This window comes from Bubalus bubalis, chromosome 16 (assembly GCF_019923935.1).
Source record: "Bubalus bubalis isolate 160015118507 breed Murrah chromosome 16, NDDB_SH_1, whole genome shotgun sequence".
NCBI classification, from domain to species: Eukaryota; Metazoa; Chordata; class Mammalia; order Artiodactyla; family Bovidae; genus Bubalus; species Bubalus bubalis.
The window spans coordinates 33,520,019-33,537,693 of NC_059172.1; the positions used below are offsets into that span (position 1 = coordinate 33,520,019).

Sequence of the window (17,675 nt, forward strand, 5' to 3'; positions counted from 1 at the left end):
TAGGTTTTAAGAAAACACTGAGGGGACTTCCCTGATGGTCCAGTGGTTAAGAATCTGCCTTCCAATACAGGGGACTTGTATTTGATCCCCGGCTGGGAAACTAAGCCTGTGTGCTGCAACTAGAAAAGCCTTCATACACCTTAACTAGAGAAAATCCACACGTGGCAGCGAAGACCCAGTGCAGCCAAAAAACCCAACATTAAAAAAAAAAAAAAGACACCACGATGAAAAAACAAAGCAAAACCAATCTCTTGGTTTCCTCCTGAGACTCACAATGTGGTGAGGGGCTCTTACGGAGGCTACACTTAGATGAGAACACAATGTAAGGTCAATTGAGGTGAGAGTCACAGCTTCTGATCCAGAAAGATCCATGAGGTCTCAGGTTTTTCCTACCTTGCTGTGCTGTGCTTAGTTGCTCAGTCGTGTCCAACTCTTCGCAATCCCATGGACTATAGCCCGCCAGGCTCCTCTGTCCATGGGGATTCTCCAAGCAAAAATACTGGAGTGGGTTGCCATTCCCTCCTCTAGGAGATCTTCCCAACCCAGGGATTGAACCTAGGTCTCCTGCATTGCTGGTGGATTCCTTACCAGTTGAGCTACCAGGGAAGTCCTTTCTTACCTTATAGAATATTAAAGCTGAACTGGATCAATAACCTGGTACCTTACCCATCCTATAGTTGGGGAGACTGAGATCCAGAGGGAAACTAGCTTTTCTGATGTCACATCATGATCTGGGAGTCAGAGATGAGACAAGAATGTTTCTTGTGTTGTCCAGGCCATGGTTTTTGCTTTCAGACACCATTTATTTTTAATTGTGGTAAAATACACATAACATGAAATTTACATTTTAAGTGTGTTAAGTACATTCATATTGTTTGGCAACCAATTTCCAGAGATCTTTTCATCTTGCAAAATGGAAACTATATCTTAAACAACAATTCTCTATCATCCCTTCCCCTCAGCCCTAGTGACCACTATCCTACTTTCTGTGTCTATGAATTTCACTACTCTGCTGCTGCTGCTAAGTCGCTTCAGTCGTGTCCGACTCTGTGCAACCCCAGGGACGGCAGCCCACGACGTCCCCCCCCCCCTCCCCCACCAGTCCCTGGGATTCTCCAGGCAAGAACACTGGAGTGGGTTGCCATTTCCTTCTCTAATGCGTGAAAGTGAAAAGTGAAAGTGAAGTCGCTCAGTCGTGTCTGACTCTTCGCGACCCCATGGGCTGCAGCCTACCAGGCTCCTCCGCCATGGTATTTTCCAGGCAAGAGTACTGGAGTGGGGTGCCATCGCCTTCTTCATTCACTACTCTAGGAAACTTATATCGCTGGTGGTAAAAAACCTGCCTGCCAATGCAGGAGATGTAAGAGATGCAGGTTCAAGCCCTGGGTCAGGAAAAAATATCCCCTTGAGGAGGCATGGCAACCCACTCCAGTATTCTTGTCTGGAAAATCCCATGAACAGAGGAACCTGGTGGGCTACAGACCATAAAGTCTCAAAGAGTCAGACACGCCTGAAGCAACTCAGCATGAGGCACGAGGAACCTTATATAAGTGTAATCATATAGTATTTGTCCTTCTGTGACTAGCTTATTTCACTTAGCATAATGTCCTTAAGGTTCATTCATGTTGTAGCATATAGAATTTTCTTCCTTTTTAAAGCTGAATAATAGTCCATTGCATATATACATATATATATAGTCATCCATTTATGGACATTTACTTGTGTTGCTCCTACCTTTCAGCTATTGTGAATAGTGCTGCTATGAAAATGAGTGTACAAATATCTCTTTGGGACCCTGCTTTCAATTTCTTTTGGCATATGCCCAGAAGTGGAATTGCTGCAGCATATGGTAATTTTATTTTTAGTTCCCAGACACCATTTTAGCCTCACAGGAAATGCAACAGGCTCTGAGAGTCTCAAGGTCTTGGTGTAAATTGGTAATAGACTCTTGCTTCCTGCCTCCAAGACCCCAGCTCTTTGTATCAAATGGGTTTTGCTCCCATACCCCCAAAGAAATCACATGGTAGCTAAGAGAAATGATGCACTTGAATTTAAAAGAGCTGTATTAAGCTTGATTTACTTTCCTCTTTTCTTTTGTGTTCTTTTACACAAATGAGTGCACAGGCAGGTGGACTGGGTCAGGGAGAAATTATAAATTTATAGTCTGAGATCAATTTAGGCTACAGATGCGCTTTATGTGGCCTATAAAGGGTTTCATACCTTTAAAGGGCTGTATCATTTTTTTTGTCTTTAAAAAATTTTTTAATTTAATTTGTATATTGGTGTATAACTGACTTACAATGTTGTGTTCATTTCAGGTGTACAGCAAAGTGTACATATACACTTTGTTCAGTTGTACATATACATATATCCATTCTTTTAGAGATTCTTTTCCCATAAAGGTTATTACAGAATATTTTTTTATAAATTTTAAAAAATAATTTTAAAAAATTTATTTTTGACTGTGCTGGGTCTTCGTTACTGCGCAGGCTTTTTTCTAGTTGTAGAGAGTGGGGGCTACTCTCTAGTTGCAGTACGTAGGCTTCTCATTGCAGTGGCTTCTCTTGTTGCTGAGCCTGGGCTCTAGGGCGGGCTCAGTAATTGCAATTTTGGGCTCCAGAGCATGTGTATTTGTGACTCAGTCATGTCCAACTCTTTGTGATCCCATGGACTGTAGCCTGCCAGGCTCCTCTGTCCATGGGCTTCTCCAGGCAGGAATACTGGAGTGAGTTGCCATTTCCTACTCCAGAGAATGTTCCCCACTCTGGGATCCAACTTGAATCTCCTGCATTGACGGGCAGATTCTTTACCATTGAGCCGGTTGTTATAGAATGTTGAATAGAGTTCCCTGTGCTATACAGTAGGTCCTTGTTGATAAAGGGGCTATATCATTTAAAAGTCCAGACTTCCATCTTCTCTTAAAGATGATCCAGCAATACTGAGTCCACCTTCCTGCCTGCCGCCAGGGTGCCCCAGTCCCTACCACTCCCTATTGCTCTCATCTACTTCTATCAATAATATTAGCTATTTTCCCACTTTGCTGTTTGAGTTTAAGGCTATGAGTTTATCAGGGGCTTATATTCTGTTAGGGCCAGTTTTCCAACATACAGTTGTTACTCAATAAATATTTGTACAATCAAATGAATTAACTTATGTCAACCAGCTTTTGTGAGCACTTACTACGTACAGGGTCTGTGACTGGATGGCCATTTCCCGGAGATGAATAAAGCACAGGCCCTAACCTCTGAAAAGTCATAATCCAGTGGGGTGGTGGAAGACAGATATGTGTATGGTCCAATTCTGGACTCGAGGTGGCTGAGTAGGAGTTTCTGAGGAGAAGATCTTAAATTGTATCTTTCAAAAAATATATATTTATTCATTTATTTGCCTGTGCTGGGTCTTGGATGCAGCACGTGGGATATTCCATCTTTGTTGCAGCACGCAGGATCTTTAAATTGCAGAATGTGGAATCTAGTTCCCTCACTAGAGATTACTCCCCTGCCTTGGGAGTGCAGAGTCTCAGCCGCTGGACCACCAGGGAAGTCCCTTGAATTGTATCTGGAAGAATGAGAAGTCAGCCATGTGAGGGATTTGATGGGGGGCCCTGGAGGGGAAGAGAGTGTTTTAGGTAGAAGCCACAGTAGCTACGAGGGCTGGGAGGTGGCTGAGATTCCATGTGCTTGAGGAACTTAAGACCAGTGTTACCGAAGTTTAATAAGAGAGTGGGGAGAGTGGTAGTAGATGACGTCGGAGGTGTATTTTTATATTAACAGCCTAACTCTTAAGCCCGGCAGCTGTTGGGCAAATCCGTGTTCCCGATCTTCAGAGGGCTTGCTCAGAACAGGTAGCTGGCTTAGCACTGTCAGGGGAGGGCCGGGGCCTAATCCTTTCTCCTGCCGCCGGTGCCAAGGACAGGGCAGGGCATAGAGCAGGTTTCAGTAAAGATCTGCTGACAGCACACTTGAGAAGAGAACAGGAAGTGCAGGCTCTGTTGAGGGAGGCCCAGACGCTTCTCCCTCTTTATAGGGGCACTCGTTCTCAAGTCGCTAACACCCTCAAGCCACATACAGAGCTGGGAGAGTGAGATGCAGGGAGGAACCTACACAGGCCCTACCCGCAGAAACCTCAGAGGGGAGGGGGTAGAGGGACGGGTAGGAAAACGGGCTTATAGTGTTAAGGGAGGGCATCCTAATTAGCTTGGATGGCGGGGGGAGTTGGTGGGGAGGAGGTCAGGAAGGCAGATATGGGGCCCTTTGGCCATTTAGGAATGTGTGGGGCCATTTTACCTATACTGGTTTGGACGCTTCGCTTTGTTTTCTGGCATCATTCCTTCTGAAAACACTAGCAGGCCCAAATGGGCCTCCCCCCGGGGCGGGTCCTCGCTCTAATTCCCCAGCCCTCTGCAAAGGGGCAGGGCCTCCCAGCGAGCTCCGATCCGGGCCGCATAAAACCTAGCTTTGCCCACCAGGGGCCGCTGCACAGGGGTGACTAAGCGCGCGGGTTCCTAAGCTGCAGAGAGGCGGAAGCCGATTGGCTGCGGGGCGCGGCGAGAGGGGCGGAGCCTGGGATGCCGGCCGGGAGTAGGGGGCTGGGAACGCGCCCCCTGCTGAACCGGGCCGGGTCGTTGTCGCCTCGGGCAGTACCCGGCGGCAGTCGTAGTGTCCAGGCCCTCTGCCCTGCCCGGCTCTAGAGCTGAGGCGAGTGGATCGGCACCGAGGCCCGGAGATCCGGGCTACTGTCATCATCGTCGCCGCCGCCGCAGGCCTGGGTTACCTGAGCGACTTGCGTGTCAGGGCCAGCCAGCCCGTCCGTTTGAGGGCGGTTAGCACGGGAGAGACTCTAGTGGGCGAAAGGGAGGCTTGGGACCCGACCCTTGGCTGGGGAGAGGGATCCTAGCGGAGACTAGCGCTGGCCGGGAGAGCCCTCCGGGGTCTGTGGGCGCCGGACGGCTGCCTACAACAGGTTATTCCGGGATAAGCCCGGCGCTGGGGCGGGCCCGGGCTTCGCTGGGGGCCGGGCGGCGCTGGGCGGGCCTGCGGGAGAGCACGCCCCCGCCCGCCCCGGGCCCGCCCCGCGCCTCCCGCCGCACGCCCGCGAGCCTCTATCCCGGGCCTGGCCCGTGCGCGTCCGCCTGCTGAACCTGGGCACCCCCGGCCGGGGCACGGGACTGGGCGGGATCGCTGACCTCGGCCTTGGAGGCCTGGGATCCCCGAGCCACCCGCGCGCGCGGGGGCCTCGAAGTCGCACGCCCTCCCCGAACCTGCGCTGCTCGCGGATCCTCGGCGGGGCGAAGCCAGGTGCCCCCTTCTCCTCCTTTTTCTCCCTCCCCCACTCCTGTGCCCGCGGGAGGTCCCGCCCGCTCACCCACTCCCCAAGGGGTGTAGCCGGCTGCGGAGCGGACAGCGGCTCCGCGGCCACCTTGTCCAAACTCTCCGGAAGCGGCTCGAGCTGACAGGGCACTCAGGCCGTCGCAGCTCCAGCGGACCCACAGTTGGGCCGGAGACGCCGGCCTTCCTCCCGCTCCCAAACTTGGAGCACTTGACCTTTGGCTGTCGGAGGAGGCAGACGCGCGGGTGGCTGGACAGCTGCGGCACCTCGAGGGCATCTTGCCTGGGGTTCCAGGACCAAGCTCCCGACTTTGCCTCTGAGATCCTGAGGTGTCTCCATCAGGCGCATGTTGACTGAGACCTGGAGTCATGGATGTGTGCGCTCGTCTTGCCCTGTGGCTCCTTTGGGGGCTTCTCCTGCATCACGGCCAGAGCCTCAGCCAAAGCCACAGCGAGAAGGCGACCGGCTCGGGGGCCAATTCTGAGGAGTCCACTGCAGCAGGTAAGGCCTTGCCACGGGCAAGAACTGAGTTGCCCAAGTGGGGAAGTTTGAACAGTCGGTTTCTACACTTGTGATTGATGGAGGATCCACTCATGGCACTGCCAGTTTTTAGGAATCCAGGGAGTTCTTTCCGTTCAGGAGCTACTGCTGATGTCTTTTGAACAACTTTCTTCATCCCTCCTCAGGATGTTTTTTGTTGGCAGAGAAAGGCGGTTTGCTTCTGGCGCACCTTGGCCTTTCAGATCAGCGAGTCAAGACCCTGTCTCAGGACTACTTGTCTGGAATAATGGCCCGGGCAGATGATAAGTCTATTGCGCTTGGCCAGTTTCAGCACTTGGCAGCACCGGGGAGGTTGAGGCTACTTGGACTGGGCAGGGAAAGTCAGGACTGAGCCAGCTTTATTACTCTGTAAGTTAGTGTTGAGGTGTGCCTTGCTATTCCAGTGAGTGTGGGAACCCTATTTCCTCCCTGCCCTTAGGTAATCTGCTGTCTCCTAGCTGTGCCCATTTGAAATATCAAAGCAGTTCCTTAGATGGAATGCTGTTTATCACTAGGGAGTTAAATGGACTTTTCTTGACATAGGCATGATATAATTCCTGGGACCACTTGTTGACTTACTCTGTTTCTTCTGACTGATGATGGTAGGAGTTCTACGATATTTTTGATCTGTCCTGCTTTTTCCTGTGTACTCATCGAGCCTTGTCAAAAAAGTAGGAGCCCTGGTGCTCTGTTGTAGGAAAAAAAAAAAAGCACCTTTAAAATTCAGTTGTTTTATACAAGGCTTAGAAGGAATCCAGTTTTTTACCCTCATGTCTCTCACCCTGTCACTGGGATCTGCCCAAAGCAGTGGGCTGCAGAGTAAGGAGAATTTATAGCTGGATTCTTTCTACGGATGGGCAAGCTCAGGTGAGGGGTAGCCTCAGTGAATACCCATTGATACAAGGAGGAAAAGGAAGTGTCATGGTGGCCAGGAAGTTTCATGGATGGATTCTGGGGCTGGCTTTGGTGGTAGACCCTTCTTAGGTAATCCCCCTTTAAGTTCCTTGACTGGGCTGGGTGTGATTATAGGTATCTCAAGGGTTAACTTACAAGTGATGCCAGAAGTTGCCTTATGTATAAGCATGGTACCTAGGATGTAGCTTTGAAGATAGGACCTCCTTGCGTATTGATCCTGTTTCTCCACACATTGTCTCCTTGGCCCCTGAAACTAACCGAAAGCTTGGTTCTCACTGGGCTGTGAAGGGGAAGACTAGTAGGCCGATGTAGGTCAAACTGTGAAGAAGATTTGAGGAGCATTTCTGCTGTCCCAGTGACATCCCTGTTTGTAACTAATAATATGTTCCTTTTTCACCCTAAAATATGAATGCCTATGTAAAATGAATATATATATATATATTTTTTTTTTTTTTTGGTCAGCGAGGAACAGTTCTATATTTTAGACACGTGCTAAAAGGGATGAAGTCTTGAATTTAGGCACTAGCTAGCTGTCAGGAAGATTTGTGTGTTTGTGTATGCCATCGGTAAAAGGCATTCCTCATCTCTCATAACCACCCCCTGAATGAAGCTTATGGAGACAGCCCTCCACACAATGTATTTTAGAGGCCTGGTTATGTTGATTATACTAAAGCTTCTCTTTTGGTTTTTTTCTTCCTCTCAGTTCAGAAATTACTTTCTGTTGTCACAATAATATTGAACCCCAGGCAGGAAATCTTAGAGACCCAGGTGCTGGGAATGGCTATGGTTTGTGGTAAACTGGAGGCTCCAGCACTGTTGTTCTGGTAGGTTGTCCCTTTGCGCCTGTCTGGGGCTTTGTCTCCGACTCAGATAGGAACTCGTTTTTGCAGAGAGGTAGTCTGGGCTCGTGGACTGGATTTGGTGAGGAGCTTTTTACACAGCCTTTCGATTCCCTCTGTATCCTCAGAACTCAGGAGTTTTAGCCTTAAAACAGCCACTTTTCTAAGTCAGAGTCAACATATCTAGTCAATTTGTATGTTTTCTAAAGTTTGTATGTTACAACCACACAGCTATTTTTCCCCATAAAAGTCTTGCAAATGCTCAATTAGAATGTGGGGCAGGTGGTATTATCCCCGTTTTTATTGTTGAAGAAACTGGGTCCTATGCTCAGTTTTCTAATCTTAGGACCTAGCCTTCTTCCAACTTCGCAGGCCCTGCCCTGTTAAAGGAGCACTAAGCAAGGGCAAGAGAATGTTAGTTTCCTCCTGGTGAGTTAGTGGGCCCTAGTGAAAGATCCAATAAAAGGGCTGTATTTTTATCCTCTGGAGGGTCTTCTGCAGGAGCCAGAAAATTGCATTTTTTGTCTTGTTGGATGTATATGCCTATCATAAAGGTCTGGCTCTCTAGGGAAGGCAGTGCTCTGCTAGGAGAACTTACTAACTGTTTGTAACTGTAAAGAAGCCATTCCCGTCACCTCTGGCTCTTTGGTGCCTGTATACCCAGCTGTGCTAAATTACTTTTTCAGTAAAGATCTGTACTTGATGGTGGTGCTGCTCTGGGTCTGGCACTTGTGAAACTGGCCTGAAATTGATGCTTGGAACCTCTCTTAGTCTCTGGACCCGTTGTCTCTAGAAACTCAAAATGTTTCCTGCAGAATGTGTGTGACGGGTCCCACATGAGTCTGGGGTTGTGACTGCCAGTGTTGGTTGAGGGCCTCTACTCAGGAACTGTGGTTTGACTCAGCAGAGCTAGAACAGGGCCTTGGAGGAAAGGCATCTAGGCAGTCTACAGAGTGCAGGTTGGCTTCTCAATCAACTGCTAATGGAGTGGGAGGCCAGAGTCCTGCCTGCCCACCCAGCTAGCTGCTGCTGCCTCCAAGGCTATAAATGGCCTGGCCATCTTGGTGGCTATGCTAATTTTAGCTGAGGGTAGCTCCCGGAACTGGATTGGGGCCAAGAGCAGGTGGGTGGGGCTTGGCTGAGACTAATACTGGGGGATGGGCAGAGGGTCACTCTAATCCTAGGGCAGCTAGGACATCATCTGCACCTATACCTCAGCTTTGACAATCATCCTTAACTAGGTTAATTTATTTAGCAAACATTGGACAGTGCCAGTTCATGTGCTCTTTATTCAGCAAATATTTGAGTGTCTGCTCTGGGCCAGGCTCTGTGTTTGGTGTTGGGAGTTTATTTATTTAAATATTTGTTTGTTTGCTTATTTATTTATCTGACTGTGCTGGGTCTTAGTTGCGGCATACGGCGGCATCTTTGATCTTTGTTGGGGCATGTGCCATCTTTAGCTGCTGTATTTGAGCTCTTAGTTGCAGTATGCAAACTCTTAGTTGTGGCATGTAGGATCTAGTTCCCTGACCAGGAGTGGAACCCCGGTCCCCTGCATTGGGAGTCTTAGCCGCTGGACCACCAGGGAAGTTCCGGTGTTGGGATGAACAAAACGGACATGTTCTCTGGCCTCATGGAGTTTAGAATCTAGTGGGAAGATAGAAAATAAATAAATAAATGTAGTATCTTGTGGCAGGTACTGTGGAAGAAAACATGGAGTGCTGTGGCACAGAATGAGAGGAGGAAAGAGAGCTAGCTAAAGTAGGAACCTAGTGCCTGGTAAGACATTAATAACATCACTAACATTAATAACATCACTAACATCAACAGTAATAGCAATGGACATTTTTTAGTGCTTACTGTGTGGCAGGCACTATTCCAAACATTTCTTTTAATTCTTAAAACCATTGTGTGTGCTTGGTATTATCTCTGTTTTATAAGTAAGGAAATGAAATCATAAAGAGGTCAAGTAACTTGTCCAAGGTTGTGCAGATAGTAGGGAATAGAGCCAGAATTTGAACTCTGGCAGTCTGACTCTTCTCCCCACCTCCACCTCAGCCACTGGGTTATACACTCTTTCAAAACTTTGTGATAAAGGCTATAGTAGAGGTATGATATATACATACAGAAGGCTGTGGGAAGCCCAGAGGAGCAAGTGACTAACCCTGCCTGGGAGAACTGGGGGAGGCTTCTCAGTTTCCTCCATAATTTTTCTCAGATCTTGGGGAGATAAAAAGTGGTTGCTTAACTCAAAAGTTTAGAGGTGGAAACATCAGTTAGTTCAACTTATTTTTTACATGTGAGGAAACTGATGTCCAGAGGGGCATCACACAGAAATTCCACAGTGGGTTATTAGTAGAACTAGACAAAGACCTTTGAGTCAGGGACCCAGGCTTAATCAGTTATTCAAACCACAAGTCCAGTTGGAAGGAACCTAGGGCTACAAAGAAGTCTAGTTTGGGAGTGGGGGTGGGGATATATATTTAGAGAATATTAAATACAACATTATACACAAGTTTAATGAAGCAAGCAGGGAAGACAGTGTAGGCTAAGGATTAAAAGAGCTCTGCGTGGGCTGAGCTAGGCTAAGGTGGCTGGGGAGGGCTTCCTGGAAGGAGGGGTTGGGCGGAGGCAAAAGAGAACCTGGTGGGGAGTAGCCTGACTTGGGGATTGCTGGAGGAAAGGGGGTATTGTAAACGTCTGGAGCACCAGTGTGAGCGCATGGGGTCTCTTTGGCGGCTGAACAATAACTGGGCAGAGTTGCTTCATAGTTGGCCAACTACCTCACATGAAGGCCAGTAGACAGGAAGATTGCAGTCACGTGTGATCTGTGGCAGGTCTGATAACTACTATAATTTTGAAGTAATGATGATTGTGTATAATATTTGGAGATGTCTTCACCAATGGTAATGTGGCATGGGTATGTCTGTAATTTCTGTTGGTGACAAAATCGTAGGTGGTGCTAATAATATTGTGGTTGGTTTTAATATATAATTGAAGGAAATGCTAACTTTCAGTAAGAGAATACTGAAAATAAGATATAATTTCTTTCCCATTCAAATTCAGAAGCCCTCCTGAATTCTTCTCATGGGCCCCTTAGGAATGTGGAGCCTTCATGCTAAGAACTCCTGTTCTCTGACAAGGAGGGGATGAGGTCTTACGGGGAGGGTTTCCTAGGTCTCCAAAGGACTTGTCTTTGAGCCCCAAGGGGCCCTTCATTTCCTTCTGAGTGGCTTTGAGATACAGTCCTGAGTGATTTCATGGGCATACTGTGGTATACTACCCTTTGTGAGAAATGATTCTCCAGGAGACCCTGTAGCTCTGGCTATCACACTTTTTGGGAGAGAGAAAGATACCAAACTGGGTCTCCAACAGAGCTTTCTTTTTTTGTTACTGCTAATTAAAAAAAAAAAAAAATACAATCTATGAAGATATACAACTAAATATAAAGAATAATGCATTGAATACCCATGTGCTACACCACAGTTTAAGAAGTCAACTAATAATAATACAGAGCTTTCTTTATTACCCCTGGATACTACATATAAAGTTCTAATGTAACACATGGCACATTGTACAGATGTTTGCTCTCTTGCAAGTATAAGCTCTTTGTGTAAGAAGGGAGGAGGGGTTGTACTTTGTCTATATCTGTTTTTATTGGGCCCAACCTAAAACCTCTATTAAAATTTGTTAGAAAAGCTGGAATCAGGGCCTGTTTGAATGGATTGCATTTTCTCTCTTCCTTTCAAAGCTTTTCGTATATCTTGGTACCCATTCTGGGCTTTTCCTCAACACTTGGAGGTGTTGCTCACCCAGAGTACTCTGTATTTTCATTGAAGCTCAGATCTGTTTTCCCTTTTCAATGTATTGTTTTATGTTATCCTTAACTTTGGAAGTAGGTAGAGCTGTTTTTATTATTATGCTTGTTTTTTTTTTTTTTGGCTGCACCACACAGCAGGCAGGATCTTAGTTCCCTGACCAGGAATTGAACCCATGCTCCCTGCAGTGAAAGCATGGAGTCCTACCACTGGACCATCAGGGAATTCCCATTAAGCCTATTTTAAAGGTGAAGGATTTATAGCTGAGAAAATTGTGTTGTTGGTCACATAGTGAAAAAGTGGCAGGCTCAGAACCCTAACTCTGGGGATCAGTGTATCCAGCCCTTGTTGTTTTTATCAAAACACTTTATCTGTCAATATATCCTTAACCAGTCTGGCTTGCAGAGCTTAACCTCAATGATCTGGCCATACTGTGCTTAGTCGCTCAGTCGTGTTTGACTCTTTGTGACCCCATGGACTATTGCCTGTCAGGCTCCTCTGTCTGTGGGGATTCTCCAGGCAAGAATACTAGAGTGGGTTGCCATTGCCCTCCTCCAGGGGATCGAACCCAGGTTTCCTGCATTGCAGACAGATTCTTTATCATCAGAGCCACCAGGGAAGCACCGGTCTGGCCATAGCTATGTTAACAAAGGTGTTTGAATAGTCTAGTCACCTATCACAAAGTGCTGCTCTGGAGGATGGTGGAGTCTATAATCTTATCAATCATGCTGCCCTGTTGGAGTTTTCTGTGTATGTGCCTGGCCTGCTTGATATAAACTCCTCAAGGGTTAGAACAAAAAACTTCTAGCAAAAGGCTGCTGCTGCTGCTGCTAAGTTGCTCAGTCATGTCCAACTCTTAGCGACCCCATGGACTGCAGCCCACCAGGCTCCTCCGTCCATGGGATTTTCCAGGTAAGAGTACTGGAGTGGGGTGCCATTGCTTTCTCCACTAGTGAAAGGCTAGGCATGTGGTATACTTTACATATTGTAGAGGTTGTAAAACTGAATTGGAGGGGTTTTATTGTCTGGTTCTGTTTCTACTGTAGGTTACTAGGCACTTGCTTAGAAATTGAAAAAATTTTCCTTTGAAAGGGTTAGATAAAGTTGAAGAAATAAACTTTACTTCTTTAGAAAGTTCATTGCTTTAGAATTTCTCACTTTTTGGGAATTCCTTGATGGTTCAGTGGTTAGGACTCAGCACTTTCACTGGCGGGGTCTGGGTTCAGTCCCTAGTTCTGATCTCTGGTCAGGGAGCTAAGATCCCTCAAGCTGTGTGGTGAGGCAAAACAAACAAACAAAAAGAATTTCTCATTTTTTGCTTTTGTTAAAAAAGTCATTCAGATCAGTTTGAGTGCAACAGCCTCACTTCACTCAGCAGCAGCAGCAGCACCTCAGGTTTATGAGCCTGAAAAGTCTTAGTCAGAACCTGAGTGTTTTATGGTTGTTGTTGTTCAATCGCTTAAGTCGTGTCGGACTTTTTGTGACCCTGTGGACTGCAGCACATCAGGCTTCCCTGTCCTTCAGTATCTCCCAGAGTTTGCTCAGATTCATGTGCATTGATGCTATCTAACCATCTCATCCTCTGCTGCCCCCTTCTTCTTTTGCTTTTAGTCTTTTCCAGCATCAGGGTCTTTTCCAATGAGTTGGCTCTTTGCATTAAGTGGCCAGAGTGTTGGAGCTTCAGCTCCTTTTGGTGGCACCTTTCTAATGAAAGTTACTTCTCTGAACCTGCTGCAGTTCATATTTTACTTCAGGTGTACCCTCTAGACTTATCTGGACCCTGGGTGTGGACAAATTAGACCCTTAAATCAAGGCTTACTCTAGGCCACAGGAACGCTGTTGATAATGTCTGGGTGCTAGTATTTCATTTCCGGCCTATACCCCCTTCCTTTTACCGGCTGTAACCACTTCCCTAGCCCCACCTGCAGACTTGAAATGGCTGACCAGATTGGTCTAGTCCCTACCTGTGTTGATGCATAACAAATTATCCCCAAATGTAGAGGCTTAAAATAGTCAACATTTATTATATTCAGTTTCTGTGGGTTGGGAATCGGGGTGCTGCTTAGCTGGGTGCCTCTGGCTCAAGGTCTTTCATGAGGCAGTAGTCAAGTTGTTGGGCTAGGGCTAAAGGCTCACTGCGGGGGCAAGTATTTGCTTTCAAGCTCATTTATGTTGTTGGTAGGCCTTGGACCCTTGCCACATGGGTCTTGGCACTGGGCTGCCTCATGACGTGATTGTTAGCTTTCCCTAGGACAAGTGCTGTAAGAGGGAGTGCCCACTGTGGAAGCTGTAGTCTTTTCATCACCTAATCTTGCAATTAATGGGCCACAACTTCTGCCATATTCTATATGTTAGAAGCAAGTCAGCAAGTCTAGCATGAACTCCAGGTGCAAGTGAAAGTGAAAGTTTAGCCACTCAGTCGTTTGGGACTCCTTGTGACCCCATGGACTGCAGCCTACCAGGCTCCTCTGTACATAGGATTTTCCAGGCAAGAGTACTGGAGTGGGTTGCCATTTCCTTCTCCAGAGGATCTTCCCAACCCAGGGATCGAACCCAGGTCTCCCACATTGTAGGCAGACACTTTACCTGAGCCACCAGGGAAATCCCTTGCTAAAAGAAGCCCTCACTTAAGCTTAAACGCGCCCTTCTACTCCCAAGGGATTATACAGTAGCATGAAGAGGGTAGGGATCCCTGGGGGCCATCATAGAGGATGCCTGTGATATCATTCTAGGGCTATGATCTTGAGAACAGTGGCTTCTGGGTGCTGAGTCCTCTGAACTTTTCTCTGACTTCCTTTGCCTACTCCTTAGAGTCTTGTGGAGTCTTTCTACTCCCTTTGGTGGTATGTCTGTTTGGTTCATGTATGACTTCATTGCTTTGACATGTAGAGTTGACATGGCCCTTCTGTCTGTATTCCTCCCTTGTTTTAAACCCAGTTCTAAACTAGATTTTTATTCTAGGTTCTAGTCATGTGTCCCAACTCCTTGTCTGGTACGTTCATTTCTGGAGCTCATTGTATAGCCACTGACCTTGGAGCTTTCACTGCCCCAATTTGGCTTTGGAGAGCTAGACATATTAGTGCCATTGAACTGGGACTTACACATTGACAGCTGGAAAACTTACTCTGACCTTTTGCGTTGTTGGTGTTGGGTGCCAGGACTTCACATCCTAGTATGTCAGAGTTGGCAGGGGTTTTAAGTACCATTGCTCCTAAACTCCTTAATTGACATATGACAGGAACAGATTTGCCCAAGGTCTCAGTTGGGTCTATAATCTAATTTTGTCTAATTATCATTCACATGCTGTTCCCACTCTGTGGTGGAGACTCTACCCTAATGCAGCCGGTTTGGGTTGTTAGGAGGTCTGAGACCCATACAGAGGAGGAGCAGAAAGCAGTTCACAATACTGTATAGTGTTCACAGAGATTGCACTGGGCAGAATTGGGGGTATGTCAAGTCAGCGCTGCTTCTGAGGAGCTTCCCTGCCCGGCTAGGGAGCTTTTATGTGAGGCACAGAAAAAGAAGCTCAGTAATATCTGTGGCATATGGTGACTAATATCTGCATTCTACACTCCACTGGCAATCTCAGTTCAAAGCAAGGAGAGAGCTGTTTGTTGGAATGTACAGAGCAGACTTCCTGAAGGAGGTGGGTCAGAGTGCTGTACTAAGATTATCATCATTGTTTGGCTCAGCTTGTTGCATTATATATAGATTTGGGGCCTCCACAGGCAGGGTAAATGTATCTAAAGCCCTGTGGGGTTGCTCTGATCACCTGAAAAGTGCCAAGGGGGTGCTTTCTGAGCACTGAGAATTTGACAGAAGCCATGCCTCTTTTGGCACAACTTGCTAAGGCAGGTGAGACTTGGATAGGGATGGCTGTGGTCCTGTCGTGTTGATCAGAGCGCAGCAGATTTATGTCAATGAGAGGCCTGCAAGGAAAAACGTGAAATGAGTCAACAGCTCTGTACTTTCGCTTTCTGCTGGGGAGTTTGGACTGGAGATGGTGCAGGCTTTAAAATCCCTCTGCTACTGCTACTGCTGCTAAGTCGCGTCAGTCGTGTCCGACTCTGTGCGACCCCATAGATGGCAGCCCAACAGGCTCCTCTGTCCCTGGGATTCTCCAGACAAGAATACTGGAGTGGGTTGCCATTTCCTTCTCCAATGCATGAAAGTGAAAAGTGAAAGTGAAGTTGCTCAGTCGTGCCCGACTCTTAGCGACCCCATGGACTGTACCTACCAGGCTCCTCCATCCATGGGATTCTCCAGGCAAGAGTACTGGAGTGGGTTGCCATTGCCTTCTCCCTAAAATCCCTCTAGGGGTGGTATTTTCCTTCTGGGCCCAGACTGCTTTGCCCACTTCGTCTTCCTCTGTTCCCCTCTTTACATTTTGGCCTAGCGAGGCTTTTTCCTTTGTCCTGGTCTGCAGATCACACTTTATCCTGCTTCTCTTTTGCCTTTATTTACAGATATCATTTTACTGCCTCCCAGAATGTCCTCCCCTCTCCTGCCTAACCTGTCAGTCCTCTGTGAAGTGTTCCCTGCCATTAATGCTAGCCACAAGTTCCCTTTCATCTCTGGACTCCAGTAGCACTTGCTATCTACAACACTCTGTGCACTTCTCACCCTGCTTATGCCACTTAAAACAAGACATAGCCTGATGTGGAATCAAGAGCACTGGGCGTGACTTGAGTTCTTCCTGACATCACAACCCAAACTTCAGTCTCCTCCCTTGAAAATGGGATTAAAATGTGTATGAAGTGGTTGTATAGCTTTTAAAGCCTTTTTCGTTTGTTTGTTTTTTGCATATTTTCCTCTCTTGAGGGTAAGAGCCATGTCTGTTTTTTTTTTAACCATAGCACCCATCCTTAGTATCTATCACAGCATGGATCAGAGGGTATGTGCCCAGTAGATACCTGTTGAATAAATGGATGAATAATAATGAGTTGATCTTAGGACCGAATAGTCATCTAGGGAGAGTGCCAGGTAAATTGATATCAGTTCCTAGGAAAAACTTTGACAAGAGTGCTTTGAGGTAAGGGGTAGAGTCCACGTGGGGGCTTTCTGAGAAGCTCTGTAGTCATTCAGTGTTTTTCTACTGCCTGGTGGTGCTGCTGCTGCTAAGTCGCTTCAGTTGTGTCCAACTCTGTGCGACCCCAGAGACGGCAGCCCACCAGGCTCCGCCGTCCCTGGGATTCTCCAGGCAAGAACACTGGAGTGGGTTGCCATTTCCTTCTCCAATGCATGAAAGTGAAAAGTGAAAGTGAAGTCGCTCAGTCGTGTCCAACTCTTAGCTTAGTCGTGTGGAACTCTTAGTCCGACCCCATGGTACTTCATCCCTATTTACTGAGTACCTACTGAAGCTGCACTTGGAGATAGTTATCAGTCATGCTGACAACTCAGCGGGTGGGTCCGCCCTTGACTCTGGTAGTTTCTATTTGCCATAGCACTGGCTGCCCTGAGACAGTGGCTGTCGTAGGAGTGGAGCAGGGCTGAGCTCCTGGAGGCCTGATATGAGACCTGAGGCAGGGCTTCCTTGGGCCCTGCTGCTCTCTGTCCTCGGTTCCATGGACGCCGTGGTTCACCACAGAGCAAGCATGAGGCAGCCGAATGAACAGAACTACTCTCCTTAGCCTGTCCTGTGGGATGGAGAAGGGAGCCTTCTTTCATACTGGGCTTGTTGTGCAGTAGGGAGGTAGGATAGTCTGGTGAAGATCGGTGTTGTAAATGTTGTCTCTGATTCTGAGAACTCCCTGGGCCTCAGAGAACTCCAGCCTGAGCAGACATCACACCAGCTTTCCTTCAAGACACTGGGGAGGGGCCTCTAGGGAGAATTGGTAAAGGAGCAAAGGCCTAAGAGAGCCAGCTGTGCTGTCAGCATGGCCCAACCCAGACGAACCTGTCCCTTTCTCCATGAGCCACGTTTACAGAGCTCCTGGCTCCCTTGTATTGAGTTCTGGCCGAGGTAATGACCAGAAATCTCACTGGCTGGCAGGCCTGAGGCAGGCAGGCAGACTTCCAAATCTCATATGCCTCTGATTTTCTCCAGTGAGATTCAGCAGCTCTGCTCCTGATTGGCCTCTCTGGGTTATCTCAGGGCTCTCACGAAGCTCTCAGAACTCTCATCACCACTGTGTATGTTAAAACAAGTGTGCTAGTGTTTTCCAAGTTCCCAGAGCCAGTGTCTAGAATGCAGGGACCAGGGGAGCTGGGTGCACTTCAGGTATAACACATACAA

The 17,675-nt window shown here is 47.5% G+C and overlaps 1 protein-coding gene across 5 annotated transcripts in view; it reads left to right on the top strand.

Annotated features, from left to right (window-relative positions):
- Positions 1 to 4,546: 4,546 nt before the first annotated feature.
- Positions 4,547 to 17,675, top strand: part of STIM1 (stromal interaction molecule 1) — a 202,129-nt gene continuing 189,000 nt past the window's right edge. Inside the window, exon 1 of one of the 5 annotated variants that reach the window (XM_044929419.2) lies at positions 4,547 to 5,829. In XM_044929419.2, coding sequence (XP_044785354.2) covers positions 5,701 to 5,829 — 129 coding nt within the window. In that variant the 5' untranslated portion in view covers positions 4,547 to 5,700. The remainder of the gene's footprint in view (positions 5,830 to 17,675) is intronic. The other 4 variants (XM_025266496.3, XM_044929421.2, XM_044929422.2 and 1 more) reach the window with 4 other exon arrangements.